Source organism: Lutjanus erythropterus, chromosome 16, assembly GCF_056507025.1.
Source record: "Lutjanus erythropterus isolate fLutEry1 chromosome 16, fLutEry1.hap2, whole genome shotgun sequence".
NCBI classification, from domain to species: Eukaryota; Metazoa; Chordata; class Actinopteri; order Lutjaniformes; family Lutjanidae; genus Lutjanus; species Lutjanus erythropterus.
Genome location: NC_139332.1, coordinates 13607279 through 13626605, shown reverse-complemented (window position 1 = coordinate 13626605; position 19327 = coordinate 13607279). Strand labels below are relative to the sequence as shown.

Genomic DNA, 19327 nt, shown 5'->3' with positions numbered 1-19327 from the left:
TGGGGCAGATACAAATTGCCCTATTTTCAAAGCAGCAAGCGGGTTTTCTCAGTTGGACAAGAGACAAAAAGCATACACGAGTGTGTAATACAGATTTGCCTATATGAGATCTATCCATCTATCTAACTTTTAATCACCGAGAAAATAATGATGATGTTTACAAAACAAATAATTTATAGTTTGGATCAGCTTCTTTTTGAATATTTCATAAAGTACCTCCGTTGTAAATACTTCTGAGAGCTACATATGCGCAGGGCTCATAAAATTAAACACATTAAGACTTCTCTCTAAACACATATTGTAAAGAAATTCCCTTGAAAGCCATTTATAAATGCAAACCCCAATTCCAAAAAAGCTGGCACGTTGTATAAAAGAGAATGTAATGATTTGCAAATCCTATTCAACCTATATTAAACTGAATACAGCACAAAGACAAGACACTTAATATTCAAACTGATAAAGTTTATTTTTTGTAAGTATACACTCATTCTAAATTTGATGCCTGCATCAAAAAAGCTGGGACAAGGAAACAAAAGACTGGGATAGTATTATGATTGTGTATTAAAGGGGCATCCTCGAAAGGCTCAGTGATTGACAAGCATGGACGGGGTGAGGTTCACCACTTTGTGAAAAACTGCATGGAACATAAAACTGCAAGGACTTTAGGAATTTCACCATCTACTGTCCATACTATTGTTTAAAGTTTTGGAGATAGTGCTCTAGTCTGACGAGTCCACATTTCAGATTGTTTTCAGAAATCAGACATCGTGAGCGCTGGGCTAAAGGGGAAAAGGACCATTCGGTCTGTTACCAGCGCTAAACTTCAAAAGCCAGCATCTGTGGTAGTATGGGGGGGTGTTAGAGCCCATAGCATGGCTAACTGTCAAATCTGTGAAGGCCCCATTAATGCTGAAAGGTACATAGGAGGTTTTGAAACAACATATGCTGCCGAGATGCTTCTGCTTATTTCAACAAGACAATGCCAAGCCACATTCTGCATGTGTTACAACAGCGTGGCTTTGTAATGAAAAAAAAGGCCTGTCTACAGTCAAAACCTGTCTCCCACTGAAAATGTGTGGCGCATTATGACACAAAATACAACAACAGAGACCTCAGACTGTTGAGCAAGAGTGGGAACGAATTTCTGTTTCAAAACTTCAGCAGTTAATGTCCTCAGTTCCCAAACGCTTACTAAGTGTTGTTAAAAGAAAAGGCGATGTATCACACTGGTAAACATGCCCGCCACTTTTGAAACGTGTTATGAACATCAAATTCATTATGTATATATACAAAAAAAAGAGAGAAAACAATTAAGTTAAACATCTTTTTTTTAATTCAATTAGACATAGGTCGAAAAGTTTTTGCAAACCATTGCATTCTGTTCCAACTTTTATGGAATTGGGGTTTTCATAACCTTAATCTTTCTAAAAAAAAAAAAAAAAAAAAAGAAAGAAAGAAAAATCTTAATAATGCTTAAGTTGTCTGGATTTTGCATTTTATTGTAATGGGTTTGGCCCTAACTGAATTCTTGCTGGCTAATAATAATAACAAGTGAATTTGAAAGATTAAATATGGATCTGGTCCCAATCAGCGTAACCACCACATTTGGCAAATGATTTGTTAAAACCCTGTTTTTGTATGCGGTGTGATGCCTTTATAAGGCCAAAGCTTTGGCTTAATGTGCCAGAGGATAATCATAGCATATTGCCAGTTTTCTGAGGTAAAAGACCTGAGTGCCTTTTGACCTTGATTTAGCTTTCCTATTCTGGGAAAGAGCTGGAAACTTTCATTTCATTTCCAGCAGAAAATAGCCAGTTGAGATGCTGAAGGAGAGAGAGAGACCCCTTGGGATGCTGTCCACATACCAGCATCTATACTGCAGGACTCTTGAGACGGGTCAGGGTGGTTGTTTGGTGGACAACAGTCAAGCAACTGAGCAAGCGAATCAGTTTTGTTTCATGAGTGATTACCTACACTGCAGTTTATAGAGGTTGTTATTGAGTCAGAAATGTCACTGAGAATATCTATAATTTGAGGTGACAACATTGAGATTCAAACATATTGCCTGAAGATATTGACAAAGTACTGGCCCGTAGACTTGAGGTATGTTTAAAAAAGATCTCAGTAACAAAAAGCATCTAATTTTACCACCCACAAAAGAAATTCACAGTCATTCAATCAAGATACATAAGGGAGGCTAAATGTGTACAGTTTAACATCTTGAATATGTAAAACACGTCCCCTAAGAAGTTTAAATTTCAAATTCTGTCACTGGATGAAAGGGTACAGTTCGTTCCTATTTGTTCTTCCAAACATATCGACACATGGCTAAATGTGCAGCCAAGTAAGAAAGAAAACAGCACGTGTAACCAAAACCACAGATGCCTCCTCCTCAACCCCCACTCAAGGGGTTAAGAGAACACGCTGATATGTTAGTTTTTCCTTCCCACCTGGGTCATATCATTGCATGACACCCTGAAATGTTGGGTCACCCCCATTCCTGAGGCTTCCAAGACATCTTTCAAATAACAGAAGGGCTATAGTGTGTTTTATTTTTTCATTTTATTCTTTTCCATTTTTCTCTCCAATTTACACTTGTAGACAACTCTGATCCGGTAAGATGTGACATGTTGAAACTAGAGCCAGGTCAATATATCATATATTGGTCTTCATCACTATCGGCTTATATGTAGTCCGATATGCACCTATGTGAAAGTTTTATGTATATTTGATCCTATTTCTATACATATATTTGGCTTGAGTTATTTATCATTGTTAAAAAATAATGAAAGTAGTCTAATATCGTTTTGGACAATAACATTTACTACTAAACTGTAAAATGTCCTGCCTCCATTATCTTTGTCTCAAGTGATAACCACTTTGAAGGAAATATTGCAGAAAATACGTGTTAATGTATATATTATATATTCTGTATAAGGAATATTGGCCACTATATAATTAATTTTATAACTTATATATAATATATTATATATCATATAATGGATTTTTTTTTTTTATTTGTCTCAACATCATCCCAAAAACTCAGTACAGATCAGGCCCTACTTGTCACGAATCTCATATTTGTACCAATATACTACTGGTAACAAAACAATATTATTTTTCCTCTTAATTTTCCCTTAATATAGGGAGAATTTATATGTTGTTTTCATTTTTTAAATGGCCAAACAGCCTTAAGTATTGGTTAAAAAAGCAAGAACTTTATCTCTAGAAATTATAATTTAACGTTGCACTAATAATATAATGTATGTATATATATATATAATTATCATCAATCACATATCACATTAACGGAGCATTTTAGTGTCTTTCAGCTCATTGTTTTGGTTACAGCCCTCAACTTTGTTCTTATATTTTGATTCAGTCCCACCGCTTTTGTCATTCTTGTTTCCAGCCACAGCAACTATTTTTATATATACCCACTACACACTACCTGTTCAGCAATAAACTATTGTTGGTGCCAAAGAGGCAGACATTTCCCTCAGCAGGTGGTGGAGACCAAAGCAGAGTACATTTGCCAGGTGTCTTGAAACAGTTCCAAGGTAACGCTCTGCATATGGAGAATGTCTAAAATTATGTGGTTCCAATTAGGTGATAATATGTCAGTGTTATGTTTAATGCTTGCTCTGCTGCCCCCAAATGTTATTTTTCAAATATTCTATTCTGCAGCACAAATAAATACACCCACTCAATCCTGCAGAGGTTTTGGTTGCCAAATTTTCTGTGATTGAAGCAAATGCTCCTCAGTCTGCTCTGCCTGTGTGTGTGTGTGTGTGTGTGTGTGTCAAAAGGACACACAGACAGCTCATGGCAAACAGAGAGGACAGAGATGAGACAACCATGTACTGTTACAATATTAAAGAGCCCCCATCTCACAATCTGCGCACTTGATGGCACTTCGCTGCCTAAAGACTGTAACTCAGAAACAGCAACATCAGAAAATCCAGGAAGAGGGCGGAGCCTCTGCAGACAGACACCACCACACACTTCTAGTGGATCATAAGTAAGCAAACACAGAATCTCCGCCCACAGGATTACGACCATACCCCTGCAGATTTTCCACAGATTTTAAATGAATAGAGATGCTGATTGTAAACTTAGAAAGTTAACAAGCAGGTATTTGTTAATTTAATTGAATTTTGTTAAAGTTGTAACTGTGGGAGGATGAGTGATTAATGATTTTGCAAATAAATGTTTGCTCTCTCTGCTCCACATTGAACCTCGCATTTTAGTCAATATGTGGTTTAAAACTGCTGGTGATGACATAAAATCTCCAAAGGTTATACTGAAATCTACATATTTATTTCAGCCCTGCTTGGGGTAATTTGAAGTTGTTTTAATGTACTATTGAGAAAACTTTGTAATGAGATTCAAGAAAATATCTAAATGTAAGTCCAACTAATATCTAAATGTAAGTGTGTGTGTTATTTTTGATCAGTCTTTGCTATCTTAAATAAAAAATTGTCTACCATATTTCAAGCAAAAAACATTCAAACATGCTGATTTCTTTTCTGGATCATCACTTAAAACTGTAACTGAGTCTATACATTTTTTTTTTTTAGGAAAATCCTACATTGCCTTTAAAGGTAGAAGTAGGAAATATCTGATCATTGACTAAATAAACAAGCCAAAGGATCTGAGCGAGTGATTCAGACTGAAAGTATAATTTACTTTTATTTCCACAGGTGTTCTGTGATATGAAGACCAGAGGCGGCGGGTGGACGGTGCTGCAGCATCGGAGAAATGGCTCGGTTGACTTCCATCGTGGGTGGAGGGACTACAAAATGGTGAGTTGTGCAGAGGGTAGGGGTCAGGGCGCATCATTATCAGTACAGGTACTATGGATCAGTATTGCGGGACTGGACAGGAGGTTCCAATAACGATCAACAGGTGGTTTGGCATGGAGAGGCGTGGGATACCGGCTAGCCTGTGATCCCAGGTGACCTGCGTTTGTTGTATTTGGCCGCCCTCTTGTTCTCTACCACCCCCCATGTTATTGCACCTGCTCTCCCTCCCTCTCCCTGTCACACTCCCACACACACCCTCACACACACACTCACGCACAATGACCCACAGAGCGATAATGTTTATATCTATCTTTAAGGCCTCAATAGGTTTCCTGTTTAGGGAAATGAGTGTGGTGATGAAAGTAACATCATTTCCAAATACAAACTGGATTTAACATAATCACACACAGGAGACCAGCACTCCAGCTGAACAAGGCATGTTTTAACACTTCTGGCTTTTGTTTTGGTTGGACTTACATTTAGATATTTTCTTGAATCTCATTACAAAGTTTTCTCAATACAATCAATATTCTGTTTGCACAATTGAGAAAAACATGCTTGCAGACCTTTCAACTGTGTGAAATTACACAGAACAAATGAGTGAGGCTAGTTTGGGATTGAGTGGAATAGCAATTTGTCTCACACCCACACCAACAAATCAATTGCCACAGCTTGGACTGGGGAAAAAAAAATGCAGAGGACGACGAGAGTGAGAAACAGAGTGACCCAAAAAAAAAAAAAACTTAAAAAGCCCTTTAAAGAACAATATTTTTACAAGTGGATGATAAATATTTGGTTCCTGTTGGGGCGTGGGAGCACAGGGGCCCTGTAGATGGCAGATAACGTATGTACTATAACGCTTCACTGCTCCGCTCCACACTCCATATTCTCAGAAAGTGTGGTCAGTGTTGATCAAATGTTGCACCCGGCCCTGCTGGTCAAATGATAAATGCTCCCAGGCGCTCAGTATATATTCACTCTCACTTAAGACCAAAAACAAACAGAGAGTCTGACAGCTAGACAAAGTGACCAAGAATTCACAGGTAAACAAGGAGAAAATGTCCTTCTGTTGGACTGAACAAAGAATGCCTAGTGTCTGCAGATGTACAGTTTGTTCACAGTTCTTTCTTGAAGATGTAGTTATACAAGTAATCAGTCAGTTGACATCAGCATCCTTAGATTCATTTGGCCTTTTCACACTGCGAGTCTATCCCTCAGATTTGTTTGTGTCAGTCCAGCAACATCACATGAGATTCATTAACCACAGCTATATTTCTTCCTTGCTCTTAAGGTGTCTTTTAAAGCCATCATGTCATCACATTGCATGCTGTATCTGTTTTTATTTAACACTGCAGTTTCCTTTGTGAAATCATGTTCATACAACTGTGCGTTCCACCTTTTAACACCATTTAACAGGATCTCCTACGGAGTTATATCCTTGACATTCCTCTTTTATACAGCTGTTACATGTTATACATGTTATATTCTGTATTATTCTTTTTACAGTGTATAACAGATGAACAGCTTCAGTGCTCAGTGGATTATGTTCTACAAGCCTCTGAACTGCACTGGAGGAATGAACAACAGTCCTCTTAATATATTCCCTTAATTGATGTTTTTATGATGCTGGTGAAGAGTGGTGTGTAACATCAGCCCATCAGCCCAAAATATCCCATTGTTTGAGGCATAGCTGCATTCCATCCAAGGGGGGCAATAAAATATACTCTGGAAGCTGCCATTGGGTACTATACAAAATAACACAGGGAATGATATTAGTCTTATTAGATTAGACTAGTGGTTCCCGAACGATGTGCTGAGGCACACTGGTGTGCTGTGAGGCAAGCCAAGGTGTATCGTGGGATTTTGTGACAACAGTACATTATTATTGCAACATACAACTAAATGTTATTGTTTTTTCTTTTACTTTGTATACAGTCATTTTCCAATACAGCAAATTCTATTCCTTTAAAAATCCTTTAAAAATCTTTCATCACAGTGAATCCCAATTTTTGCCATTCACATAGCTGTTGGACGGTGGGAATTATTAAAGTGTCAAGTATCAAAGGCCCTGACTGATTGATGCCTTTTTTTTTTTTTTCCCCACCCATACTGCGGGAACTCTACTTCTGACTGGCTAACACTCATTGCCTCTGTTGCTTTTAGAGGCCATTTTGCAAGGATATGAATACAAGTGCGCCTTGAGATTTTGGTGAACCTTTCGGTGTGCCTTGGCCACAAAAAGTTTGCAAACCACGGGATTATAATCATAGATATATAATTACTAAAAAAAATAGATGAAAAAAGGATGTAGGGAGAATGTTCCCTCCTTTTATGACTCAAATATGCCACTGACAAGTATTTTAGTCAACCTCAAAGTTTTTCCTCTATCTGAAAAAAAAGATAGTTATTGTAGTTCACATACTTTCACATAATACTGTGCCTGCATTACTGGGATTACTCAAATTACCTCACCATTATTGTAAACATTCTATCATTCTATATATCATTCTAAGAAGCTTTTTTATTGTTTATAAAGACAAGCTATCGTGAGGTCAGACATCATCTAAACTGATCATGTTGACATATTTGCAAGATCAATGTCATTTTAGCTAATGTTAGCTAACGTTACGATTCCAAACATCTAGAGAACAAGCTCCGAATGTCTGGAGATGAAAATACTCATGTGACTTACTTAACATATAAGTAATGAATTGCGCTTATTGTTTGCCATCTGCTGGCATTAGTTGCTGCTTCACTGCTATCTGGTTACAATATACAAGGCTAGAAAATGGTTCGTATTTAGTTAATGTTAGGTCATTTATTGACTGAGAGACTCATCACTCTTTTGGTCTTTGCAAGCACACTGTTACGCAAACTCACAAAATATTGATGCAGCTTATAAAATCTAAAAGTGAGAAGCCTGCTAACAGCATTGATCCAGCTCTTGATTTTGTGGGGACAACCGGGTGCAGAGAGTTTGTAGTGACAGAAGATTTTATGTTTTAAAGGGGTCATTGTTGCAAATGGTGCTCTCTGGTTGGTTGAAGTCTGGTGACTGCGAAAGCTGCACTGTACATGTTCATCAAACCGTCTCATGACCCTCAGTGCCCTGTATGGAAGCATCTGTATTTGGTTTGTTTCAGCTGCACACCACTAAATTTCCTTCTCAAAAATATGCTATATTCTTACACAGTTTATTTTATTCTGCATTAGTGATCAATCAGTGGTGTTTTCCACTGCCAAAAAATGAGATAGAAAACTTCCATTTATGTCCAGCTCTGAAGTTCAAACAAAAGTTGGACAAGTCCACACAGCCACTTTTTATTTTACTGTAAGCGTTGCAGGCACACATGGATCATTGGTAGAATATTAAAGCAAATTAAAGTCTCAATTGACCGACCCCTTGCTTTGGGAGGGGAGTATTTCACTTCATAAACTCAGTGGACTGTCTTAGGACATCAGAATGATAAATGTGACTTCTTAAATTGAGGTCCATTTTCATATTAACTCCAAAAACACTTGGCAGGTCTGTGGCCCTTGTTTGAATTTTTGCTTATTCTTTTGTTTCTCTGTCTTTGTGTCTAATCCAGGGCTTTGGAGAGCCGTCCGGGGAACACTGGCTGGGGAATGATATCATCCACAAGCTGACCAGCTCCCAGGAATACAGTCTGCATGTCCAGCTAACAGACAGAGAGGGGAACGAAGCCTTCTCCCATTACGACCACTTCTACATAGACGGAGAGGACAACAACTACAGGTAATCTAACAGCATGAAATATTACTGTACTTTATATCTGAATATGCAGGCTTTAATGATGTGATGCTCATTTTAGCTATTAAATCACCCAATTACCAAAAGTGTTTTGTAATTAGTATATGATAGCACAAGATTTGACAAAATACTGAGCTAAAACACTCATTATATACTCAGATCTCCAATTAAATTCCTTCACTTTGTCAGAAATCAGACATGAATAGGGCTATAATGAAGGTGCTTAATTTAAGCAAAGTGTTTTATTAAGAGCTGTCTATTGTGAAAGGCATAATTGTAATGCAGTAACACCCTTTCAATCGCTGCCTTCCCTCTGGGTGTAAGACTTTTAATATCACCACAGATTAGAAACTGTTATCAACAGTTCAAATTCCTTCTTCTTTTCTCGTTCTCTAAGCTTTCTTATCCCCGAGCCCTGAAGTTAAGGAACCACTTGGACCATTTTTAAGAATGTCATTCAAAATGATGAGCTCAGCGGAGGGCACGCAGCCCACTTTCTCCTGCATCCATTTTTCTTTCCCCATCACTGCGGCTACCGCTGCCCCTGAAAATCCCCAAAGGGAAAGCCACATCCACCGGAGTATTACAGGAACGCTCAGCAATACCTGCCCCTGCCAGGAACTGACAACTCAAACCAGTCTCCTCCGTAACCCTGCAATCACTAACAAGATTATGTGTGGGTGTGCTGAAGCCATGCTTCCTCCCAAAACAGACTCAACTCAGAATCAAATATAAACCAAAAATACTTCAGTTCAGATTTCATATCAATTCACAGGAATTTGCTCTTGTTTTGTGGAAGTTTATGATGATTGATGCTCAGAGAGATGACAAATCATAATCACATGTGGGTGTATGCCTTCCAAGATCCCTAATAGTGCAGCAAATTGCATTTGCCTGAGTTTGTTCCACATAATTAGCGCGATGAAACTGAATGTTTCACAACGTTGCTGTAGGCCACACTGTGTGAGGTGAAGCACCTGAGTGAATATAATCACCTCTGTAGCTTGCTACCTCTGAGATCATGTTCTGTGTAACTAGTTCAATATGTACCAGCTTTACTAGCATGCTGAAGACGCTGGCTTCATCTCTGGGTTTATATTTTAACTCCCAAGCCGGAGCAGCCAGTCATCCAAAGCAATCCTCCTCCTCCTCAGCTGCACCCAGTGCGCTCCCCAGAGCAACATGGAGGTCTTCACCTAAAACTCGGTAACATTATTCATACATTAATCATCATGACAGCATGACAGACCACTTTCCCCTTTGAGGAGGCCAAGAGCAGCCATTCTTAAAGTAAAACCAATGGCAGGTATTCCTTTAAATGTAACAGTATATTTGTCATTAAAGGATAGAATAACAATATAAAAAGACAGTCGCCTCGAACAGGATTAGCCAGTGGTCTGCGGTATTGGTGGAATTGCTGAACTAATAAATCTGGAAGTCATGGCTAATGCAAATGTTTTGGAGAGGAGGAACAGCTGGCGCAGTCCACAGGTCACTATTTCCAATAGGATATCCTGTAGCCTGTGGTGGCCATCCTGCCTAATTTGATAGTTTTTAATAGGGCTGGCTGATTTAAAAGGTTTGATATTAATGCTACACAGAAGGAACTTTAAAATTTTGTTGATTTTGGAGGCCCCTGTGGACAAAAGCTGCAGTGTTTCCTATACCATAATAACCACAAAATATAATGTCAAAACTTAAATTATGCAAATAAAATCCTCCTCCTGTCCTCCTGCTCACTGTAACTTTGTCTGGGAAAAAATAAACACAGGCTTCTCACAGATGGTGAGATATAGGTCATATCGAAGCATCAGTATTAAAATGCTACTGTTTCATAACTAGTTAAAAACTCCTTGTAGTATCTTTAAGCCAAATATCAGATAGGAATGTTTATGCCCGCTTTAACCACAAGGCATTGCATGTGGGTGAAACATAATGAGAGCCAAACACAGCATAATGCAGAAACTTTACCAGAAAAAACGGGGCATTTTTGTGCTGGATTATATTGAACCATGAGTGAGGTGGCTGTTACATTTCTTGAGGCCAGCTGTATTTTGCATCTGTATTTGACCCTTTTCGCTCTATGCTCCGGAACCATAGTCAGCTTTCTCCTTTCCTGTTTCCTGTAGGCCTGCTTACATGCTGTGTGCTTGACTCATTTATGTTGAAAAGATAAATAAAATTTTGGATGGTGGCGGTTAAAAGATGTTGCTGGAAAACCTGTAAATGTCACAACTTAGCTAGCTAGCTACCAAGAATTTTGCTGATATTATCTATCAGATGTTGCTTACTACCCACTGACTGATGTAGATTAGCTAGTCAGTTAGCTAGCATTTTGCTAACAGTACATAATTTAAGATGTGACTACATGTGTAACCGTGAGCATAGCACATAACATATATAAGAAAGGGGAAAGCTGACCGAGCTTGCAAAGCTTGCTCAATTGTTATTTGGAGCACAGAGCAAATGGGGCTTAGGTACGTCTCATGCATTGCATGTCATGTAAGGACCAATGATGTTGAGAGTTTCCTCTTATAACCTTGCTATGTACTAAAAAATAAAGTTTAAATAAATTGTGGTATAGTTGGTTAGCACAAAATTAGATTAGTTTAGGTTCATACACAGGAACAGGCCAACTGAACAACTGAAAACCAACCCGACCCTAGTTTTTTTGTTTTTGTCCACATCACTGATCTGTCGTGAAGAGAAAAGTTAAAGTCATCTAACAAAATGTCCCCCTCATGTATTATTCCAGCCTCTCTGCAGTGCCATCATTATTCCCGTCCCCAGCACTGTCATTCCAGGCTCTCCTCTCGCTGCCCCTCATGATGTGTTGCCCTGCCCTGTGAACTTACAAATTCAAGAGGAGGATTCTTCATTTAGTCATCACAGACAGCGTGCCCCAGGCTACGCAGGGGGGTCACATAACTCGGGGGAGAGTCCGGTACTAACTAGACAGAATGACAAGGCAGAGGAGAGGCCAGACAGCAGGGCTGACCTCCCCGTCCACTCTCTTCAAACCCGAACTGACACACACACCGATGGACAAACAGGCACAGAAACACACACGCGCTGCTGGACGGCTGTATGAAAATAATTGAGCGAATTAATTTAACTTCGGCAGAGATTTCTTTCAGGCTGTTTGGACTGTTTCACAAAGCACAGCATGGAGGGGAAATAATGAGAAGTTCTTTAGGTTAGCTTTGTATTGATGTTTGGCAACAATGGGAACCTACGGGAGATAGTACCTTGTATTAAAAATCATTGATGTGCTAAAAAGGCTATGATCTGGAGTCGTTTACAGGTGTTTAACACTTTACATTCTTTGATTATTTTCGATTTATCGTTATCATCTTTGATTCTGAGATAATTTAGATAGTGTGTTTTGAATTTAATATTGCTAGACAAGAGTTGTATCCAAAAGTAAGTGAATAAGAAAGTAAGAATAACTTTATTATAAAATGTACACCCCGCTACACAAACTTTACATGACGAGGTTGAGCTGCAGCAGAGAAGAGCATCTAGGTCTGTGACATATAGATTTGTTCTTACCACGGTGACAAAGCAATATATTCCCACAGGATGGAGGTTTACTGCAACTGCCCAAATAATTCTGTTTTTAGCCTAGCTCCTTTAAGGAATAAGGCAGTGCATTATATGTGTGCACCGTGCAAGTGAGAGTTATTCTGGCACTAAATGTACATTTCAGGTCACAGTGTGTCAGGTAATAAACTCTGCAGCTTCTCAAGACCAGGAAAAGTCTTGTTTGTTACTACCAAACTGCTGGAGACGTTTATCCCTGAAGTAAGCTGAGCAGTAAAGGTTAATGTTAGCGTTGTACCTTTACAACATCAGCTCTGGCGAAATCATTCAAAGCCTTTGTTATGCACCCTTGAATTCCCTTGTCTTCTTGGAGACGAGAAAAATAAATCCAAAACGACAAATCCAGCACTGAATGTCCTCTGTAGTTATTTATCCACTGTTCCAAGTTGAAAACAGCTGTGGTTGTTGTTGTTAGCATGTTGTTAGCTGCCAACTGGCAACCCCAAGATGTCTTGAGTTGTCAGTGTTCCTGACATGTCAAAACAGTCTGAGGCTGTGTTCCTGACTTGTGTGTGACAGTGCTGATCCATAGATGTATCAATAGACCCGTGCGCTGATCTCAAGATGAAACTGACCCTTCCTAAGGATTCAACCACATGGTAGGCATCACATGATCAGGGTATTGTGGTAATGCCTTACCATCACAGCCCTTATTGGATCTTGCCCTACTTATGATGCTGCTTTGTTCTCTTTGCCAAAATTCAATTTTATGTCCAGTATGCCAACGGCTGGGTTTCATTCAAAATTATTGATAGCGAGCAATACTGATACCTTGATTTCAACACCAGTTTTTGATCGATACTTTTTTTTATACTAATCTTATAAAATTCATTTTAACAAAAATAAAATTACATTTCACATTACAACACAATCACCCGCTTCAAAGGAGGAAGCTGTTGGAAGTCATGGGAGCAGCTGGAGAAACTGCTTTTACTCAGCATACTTTTGTTAACTTGGATAACTGGACTAAAATTAAGGAGGTGATGGAATATTTATACAAGTACTGGGCTACATAAAAATATAAATGCGTGTCAAAAGGAACATTAATAACAAACAGGAGTCTGCCTTATCCAAAGAAGAAGAGGAAGCAAATGGCCACGGGTATGATTGTGGTGCTTGGGAAAAAGTGGCAGAGCGAGACGTCTTATTTTCTCTGAGCTAAAGAGCAGCTATCACAGGTCCAACAACCATACATTGCGTCAACTCTCCTTTTAACCGTTCGTTTGTGAGCAACACCATGTTAGCCATCAGAAGCGCTCCTGACTTAGAAACAAAACAAAAACAATGACCTCCATCTCTCCAATTCTGCATGTCCTTCCATTTCCCCCAATCACCGTGACTTTTCCACAAATTTGTCTGATCATCGTAGCTCCCCAAGAGTTCCACCAATCACAGCAGTGCCCCATGCAAACGTCATACATGTATGTCTCAGTGAGCTTGGCATTTAATTATTTACAATGTTTTGTATTTTAATTTTTTTTCATTTTGTTGGAAGTACTGAAAAAAAACACAAGGTTTGTCATTGTTGTAGGCGTTTATCAATACTCTGTGCACTTGTAGAGTTTTTAATTTTGTGCTTGCTTTTTGACTGAGTTTGACCTCCAAAAGGATGTTGCTTCTTGTGTAATACCCCCAAGGTGCACTTCTTCATTTACAAATAGCATATTTTGTTAGAGTTTTTCTAATCCTGAGCCTTCTGGTAAGGCCTCTTAGAACAGAGTCTGGTTTTATTCTCGCCTGGAACAAGCTGCCTTGGATTTAAATTAATTACAAAAAGAAAAAAGGCAACTTTATTTTGCTATCGCAAATTTCACTTCTTCCAATTTCTTTGCAAAAAACACCAATTTTGTTTTTAGAAAACCGGCTGTGAAATCAGGAATTTTCGGTGACAACAATCCCAAAAGCAGCCGGCAAAAACCTGGAGGGACTGGAAAATGACTAGCAGCATTTTTCAAGGCAATTTGGTTTGTCCCATAAAAGTATCTTACCCTGTATTCCATAAAAGTTCTGTACCCAGCCCGGGGTACGCCCAGGGGCAACTCTGGCAAAGAGAGAAAAATTAAAATTGAACTACAAACTGTCTTCTAAACAGCAACTCCAACCAAAGAAAGTTAGACTCCAAGTTAGATATCTTGGCTCTCTCATCCCTTTGGTATCCTGTGGTATTAAGGAATCACAGGCCAGCTGATTTGGTACACATGATTGTGCTGTGTTCAGTTTACAGACGTAGCATTAAATGATTTCTGTGCAACTGAAGTTCAAACGGTTTTCAGGCCACAACCACTCACTGCCATGTGAAGCTGCCAACAAGCAAAGTTGCCCAACACACTTTAAATTATGAATAAAAGTGCCTGAGGCTGAGCTTTTCCTGATTTATTTTTCCCCTGCTCTCTCAAATCCAGCCTTCATGCCGATGGCTTCAGTGGCACAGCAGGACGGACGAGCAGCCTCACCCACACCGGCACCCAGTTCAGCACCAAGGACAGAGACAATGACCGCTGCACCTGCAAGTGCGCCCAGCTCGCATCTGGAGGTATGCAGCCTCCCCCGACTTCTGCTGCTACCCCTGTCTCAATCTGTCTCTCCTTACAAGCCATCTTGTTAAACATTTCTATCCACCCCCTTGTAAATGTCCCGGAGTGCATTTCATTTCCCCTCTGCGCCAATATAAAGTTACTGCTGACTTCCAGCTGCACATTTGGGTGTTACATTTCGTCAGTTAAAATTAATTCAGACTTTTTCCTTCAACTCACTGACATATTTCCTCTGCAGGTTGGTGGTTTGAGGCTTGTGGTCCATCCAACCTGAATGGCATATACTACCCCGCCTCATCCAGTGTGGTTCGCTACAATGGCATTAAGTGGTACTATTGGAAGGGTCCAAATCTGATGGCTACCATGACAACCATGATGGTGCGCCCGACAAACTTCTGATGACACAACATCAGATGACGTGAATGTCTCCAATGAATATAATGAACAATATCCAGGAAATTGTATATTTTGGGAGGAAATTCAAATCAGACTGTTGGTGGTTTCAGCTTCAGGACATCTTGGAGGGGGTTTCAGCAACCGCCTGGGGACATGAGCAGACTCTCAGCAAATGACTGTGGTTTTAGTGAATTCCTGAGTGAGAAATTTCACTGACAATATCTACTCACAAAGGTGCCCAGACTGTATTTTAATGAGGATTGTTCAGCTGAGAGAGGAAGGACGTAGAGGGTATGAGAGCTCTATAATACACATCTGATCACTTCAAAATGAATCTTCCGATGTTCCACCCCTTTTGGAAACTCTGTCAAAACTTTCCTTTCCTGCTTCCTGATATGTTGTGCCAGGCCCGTCTAAAGAAAAATCAGATTTTGAAGATGGTTCAAGATGTCGATGGAGACTTGTAAACGTGACAGATAGGCTAATATTAAAAACAGCAGTAGCTAACTAGCTAGCTAATGATTGTTTGTAGATTAGCTAGCTAGCATTTTGCTAATATTAGCTATCAGATGTAACTGGTTTGCTAATGAATGATGTATCTACATTAGCTAGCTGAATGGCTAGAGTTTCGCTACAGGGTAAAACACTTGTTTTACCTAATGACTGATGAAGATTAGCTATCTAGTTAGCTATTGTTTTTAACATTAGCTAACATTAGCAACATCTTCAAAATCTGATCATTAGCTAGAGAGTTACAGCTGATAGCTAATGTTAGCAAAACACTTACTAGCTAGCTAATATACAGCAATCATTAGATAGCTAGTTAGCGAGCAATGTACTAATATTAGTCAAGTTAAAGATGTGACTAAAGTCTACCTATGTCACTTTTACTGGTTCCCCAGCAACATCTTTTAACCATCTTCAAAATTAGGTTTTATTTTCAACATGGGCTGTTAACTGTTACTGGAGCACAGAGCAAAAAGTGGAGGAACTTAGGTAGGGTCAGTTATGCACATACACATGATCAGTTACTTAATCCAATATTAAATTCATTCATAAATGGATAAACGTTTAGAGACACTTTATTATGATACCTATTTTTATATTAAAGTATGAAAACTCATGTTGTGTGTTTGTCTGTTTGCTGTATATATGTTTTTGAAGTAATGTAACCAAACTGCAATGTTTGACAGACACAGCTTTTTATATAGTTTACACAAAGTAAATTAATCAAACCATCTATTTGCTATAAAATCCTTATTTCACTCTAAATACTTTATTAAATTGTATCTTGGTATTTGTAATATATGTAGTGTCTGATATTAAGTTATAAATCTACTATGCAATTCCCTGATTGTAACTTTATTCCAGTAGCATCACTGGACTGTAAAACATCAGTACTTGTTTAAAACTGTAAGTCAATCCATACACAATATTATGTAAGATAACCTACAGTGACTTCAGCAGTTTACCACTGTTAATAAAACAACACCATAAAGAACAGCTACAATAACAGGCTTTTGCCCTTTGCTGTATTGTCCAAAAGGCTTTTCAGAATGAAATATCCCTGATTCTTTCCAGGCACACCTCTCAATAAAACTTTATTTGTGAGAGATTTCGCTCATAAAAGTACATCATACACTTTCACTGGTATGATTTACTTTCAAAAATGAAACATTTTGCAATAACATCTGGGAACAAAGTTGTAAAGTTGATTTTTGCTTTGTTAAAACAATAAAATTGTGCGTAGTCTTTGGTGCCTATAATCCACAGTGCCAGGTTGTTACCGTGTAAGCTACATAAACTCCAACAAGCTACACATGCCGGATGAGAACTCCCCAGCATTGATCTGATGAATCATCCAATAACACTGGTCCCTGTGGTGCCCATTAGAAAGCAGATGGGTTTCACCTCGACTAACAACGACCTGGATGTCCCCGTGTGTGCTAGGGACAGCAGCCGTTCCTAACTGGAAGACGGCACACAAGGACGTGGGCTGGCCCTGTCTGCAACGACTGCTAATTGCCGCACTTCATTCACAGAAGGACAGACGGACAGAACACTTAAAGATCTCATCTTCCTTCCCGAACACAACTTGCAAATGTGATTCATTTGTGACTGCTGCAGATTTAACACATCTGCAGAAATAAAGACATTAAGTGTTATGAGCTGTGAGCCAGGCCTTGGTGTTTTGGCATGTCTTGCTCCTTCAAGTCAGTCTCAGAGATGCTTAAGAAAGAAAATATTTGCTTTCTGATTATGGAAAAATTTACACTAAACAGAAATGGAAATGATTCATTTTTTTTTTTTTTTTTACAGATAAATAGCTTTTCTGTGTACAGCTTCACTGAATCTCTGAAGGTCTTTCCCTACATCAACTGCCTTTGATTTACTACTCTATTAGCAAATATGCAGGAGCTGCTCATGACAGTAAAACTACTCAAAGGGATAACAGCGCTGCTACTGTGCCTGACCACTGTTTAAATGCATGTGTATAAATATATGATGCAATCACGGTGGAATCTGCGAGAAAGCTACAAATATCATCACGAGCTGATGCATGGATATACAACGCTGGTCGTGACAATATGCCTGAGCTTCATAATGTACTTTACAAGCAGAAAAGCACCTACACACACACACACACACACACACAGATATACTCACGCTCTGCTTGCATGCAGTGACCCCATGGCTAAACAAGTTTATTACGACCTCCAAGGGCCGGACAGGCGATAGATCATGGCGGGGGAGGCCAGGGGTGAATCCATCAAAGCGACTTTAATAAAGACCACTTGATTTGGCCTGCTGGCTCAACAGATGAAATGGCTGTGTTCAGGTCCACTGAAGCAGACCAGAGTCTGGGCTGCATTGCTTCTCTACTTGTCCCAGTCCCTGTTTATTAGATGGGTTATTTGTAGGAACAGAGGCACAGAGACAAGTAGATAGTAACTTTAGAACTGTGTTGCGGTATTATCAATATTTGTGACGGGCTGTTATTTGTTCTCTGAGTGGAGGTCTTAAGGAGAATAGTTTATTTTACTGTTTTTACAAATAAAAAATGTCTAAAATAGACTCTTAAAAATAGAGATTTGACTTTCATCCCTTTTCGCTCCTTGCACAGAGTGTTAACAGTGGTACAATCTAATGCTTCAGCTCTTCTTTGGCAGGTCCACCATTACAACTCCATGTTGTTGCTCAATCCCAAAAGACTAGTGAAATCCAAAGGTTTTAAACATAATAAATATGCCAGACACGCACTGGCACTGAGAAGTGATGCAAAACACATGTGAAATTTGCTGTGAAGGCGTTTATATTTTAAATTTTTTTTACACGCTGTCATTTGACTTGAATGGACCCATAGAACAAGCTGAATATGTATTAACTAAATTTAAGGCTACAAAAAGCAACATTTTGACCTTTTATGAAAAGATACTTTTTGGCTTTCAGTTAAGTGAGAAAATCAGTACCTCACAATCAAGGGTTTAGGTTTTGTTTCAACATTTAGAAACAGATTTTCAGTTGGGTAGGATCAGGAATGTTTATGCAAAGAAAAACATAAAATTCAGGCACCAGGTGATAATTCAAAATTAAATGGACCATAATGCAGTACGGCTCTCAAGGCAAGAGGTTCATCAAAATAAAAGTCCTCAGCTACTTTCATGTTCTTATTAGGGGAAACAAATGTACCAACCCGTCGTCGTTTTTCTGGGGCTGTTTTTTGGCTAATTTTTGTCATTTTATTTAGCCAATTTATTGACCTGAACAAGTGACAGCTGCTGCTCCACAATGCACTCTCAATCAGTGTCACAGGACCAATGACAAGAAACCAGCCTGTAAAGTCAGACTATTTTTTAGCAAATTTTTGTCATTATTATAACAGTAGAAATATAAAGAAAGATAGATACAAAGATTGTTTTTGGTGAGTTTTATTTTGTTTCTGTCTATGTTTTATGTTAACTGGGTAATTAAAGCTCATCTTTGTTCAGTGAAAGAGAGAAACAGCAAAAAAAGGGGTAAGAATATTTTCATTGTATGACATTGTGTGCCAGGTGGAAAATTTTAGTGTAACTAGAGTCAGCTGGAAATTAGCTTAGCTTAGCATAAAGAATGAAAGCAACAAGCCTGACTCTGTCCAAAAGTACCAACATGCATCCAACAGCGCTCTAAGGCTCATTATGTAACACATTATATCTTATTTGTTTAATTCGTACAAA

The 19327-nt window shown here is 38.9% G+C and overlaps 1 protein-coding gene across 1 annotated transcript in view; it reads left to right on the top strand.

Moving 5' to 3' along the window:
• The window catches only part of angpt2b (angiopoietin 2b), a 30959-nt gene extending 14983 nt beyond the window's left edge, over nucleotides 1-15976 (top strand). The window contains exons 6-9 of the mRNA XM_084738712.1: nucleotides 4704-4805; nucleotides 8396-8562; nucleotides 14583-14713; nucleotides 14953-15976. Of these exons, the coding sequence (XP_084594838.1) occupies nucleotides 4704-4805; nucleotides 8396-8562; nucleotides 14583-14713; nucleotides 14953-15113 (561 nt within the window). The 3' untranslated portion in view covers nucleotides 15114-15976. The remainder of the gene's footprint in view (nucleotides 1-4703; nucleotides 4806-8395; nucleotides 8563-14582; nucleotides 14714-14952) is intronic.
• The last annotated feature ends 3351 nt before the right edge of the window (nucleotides 15977-19327 follow it).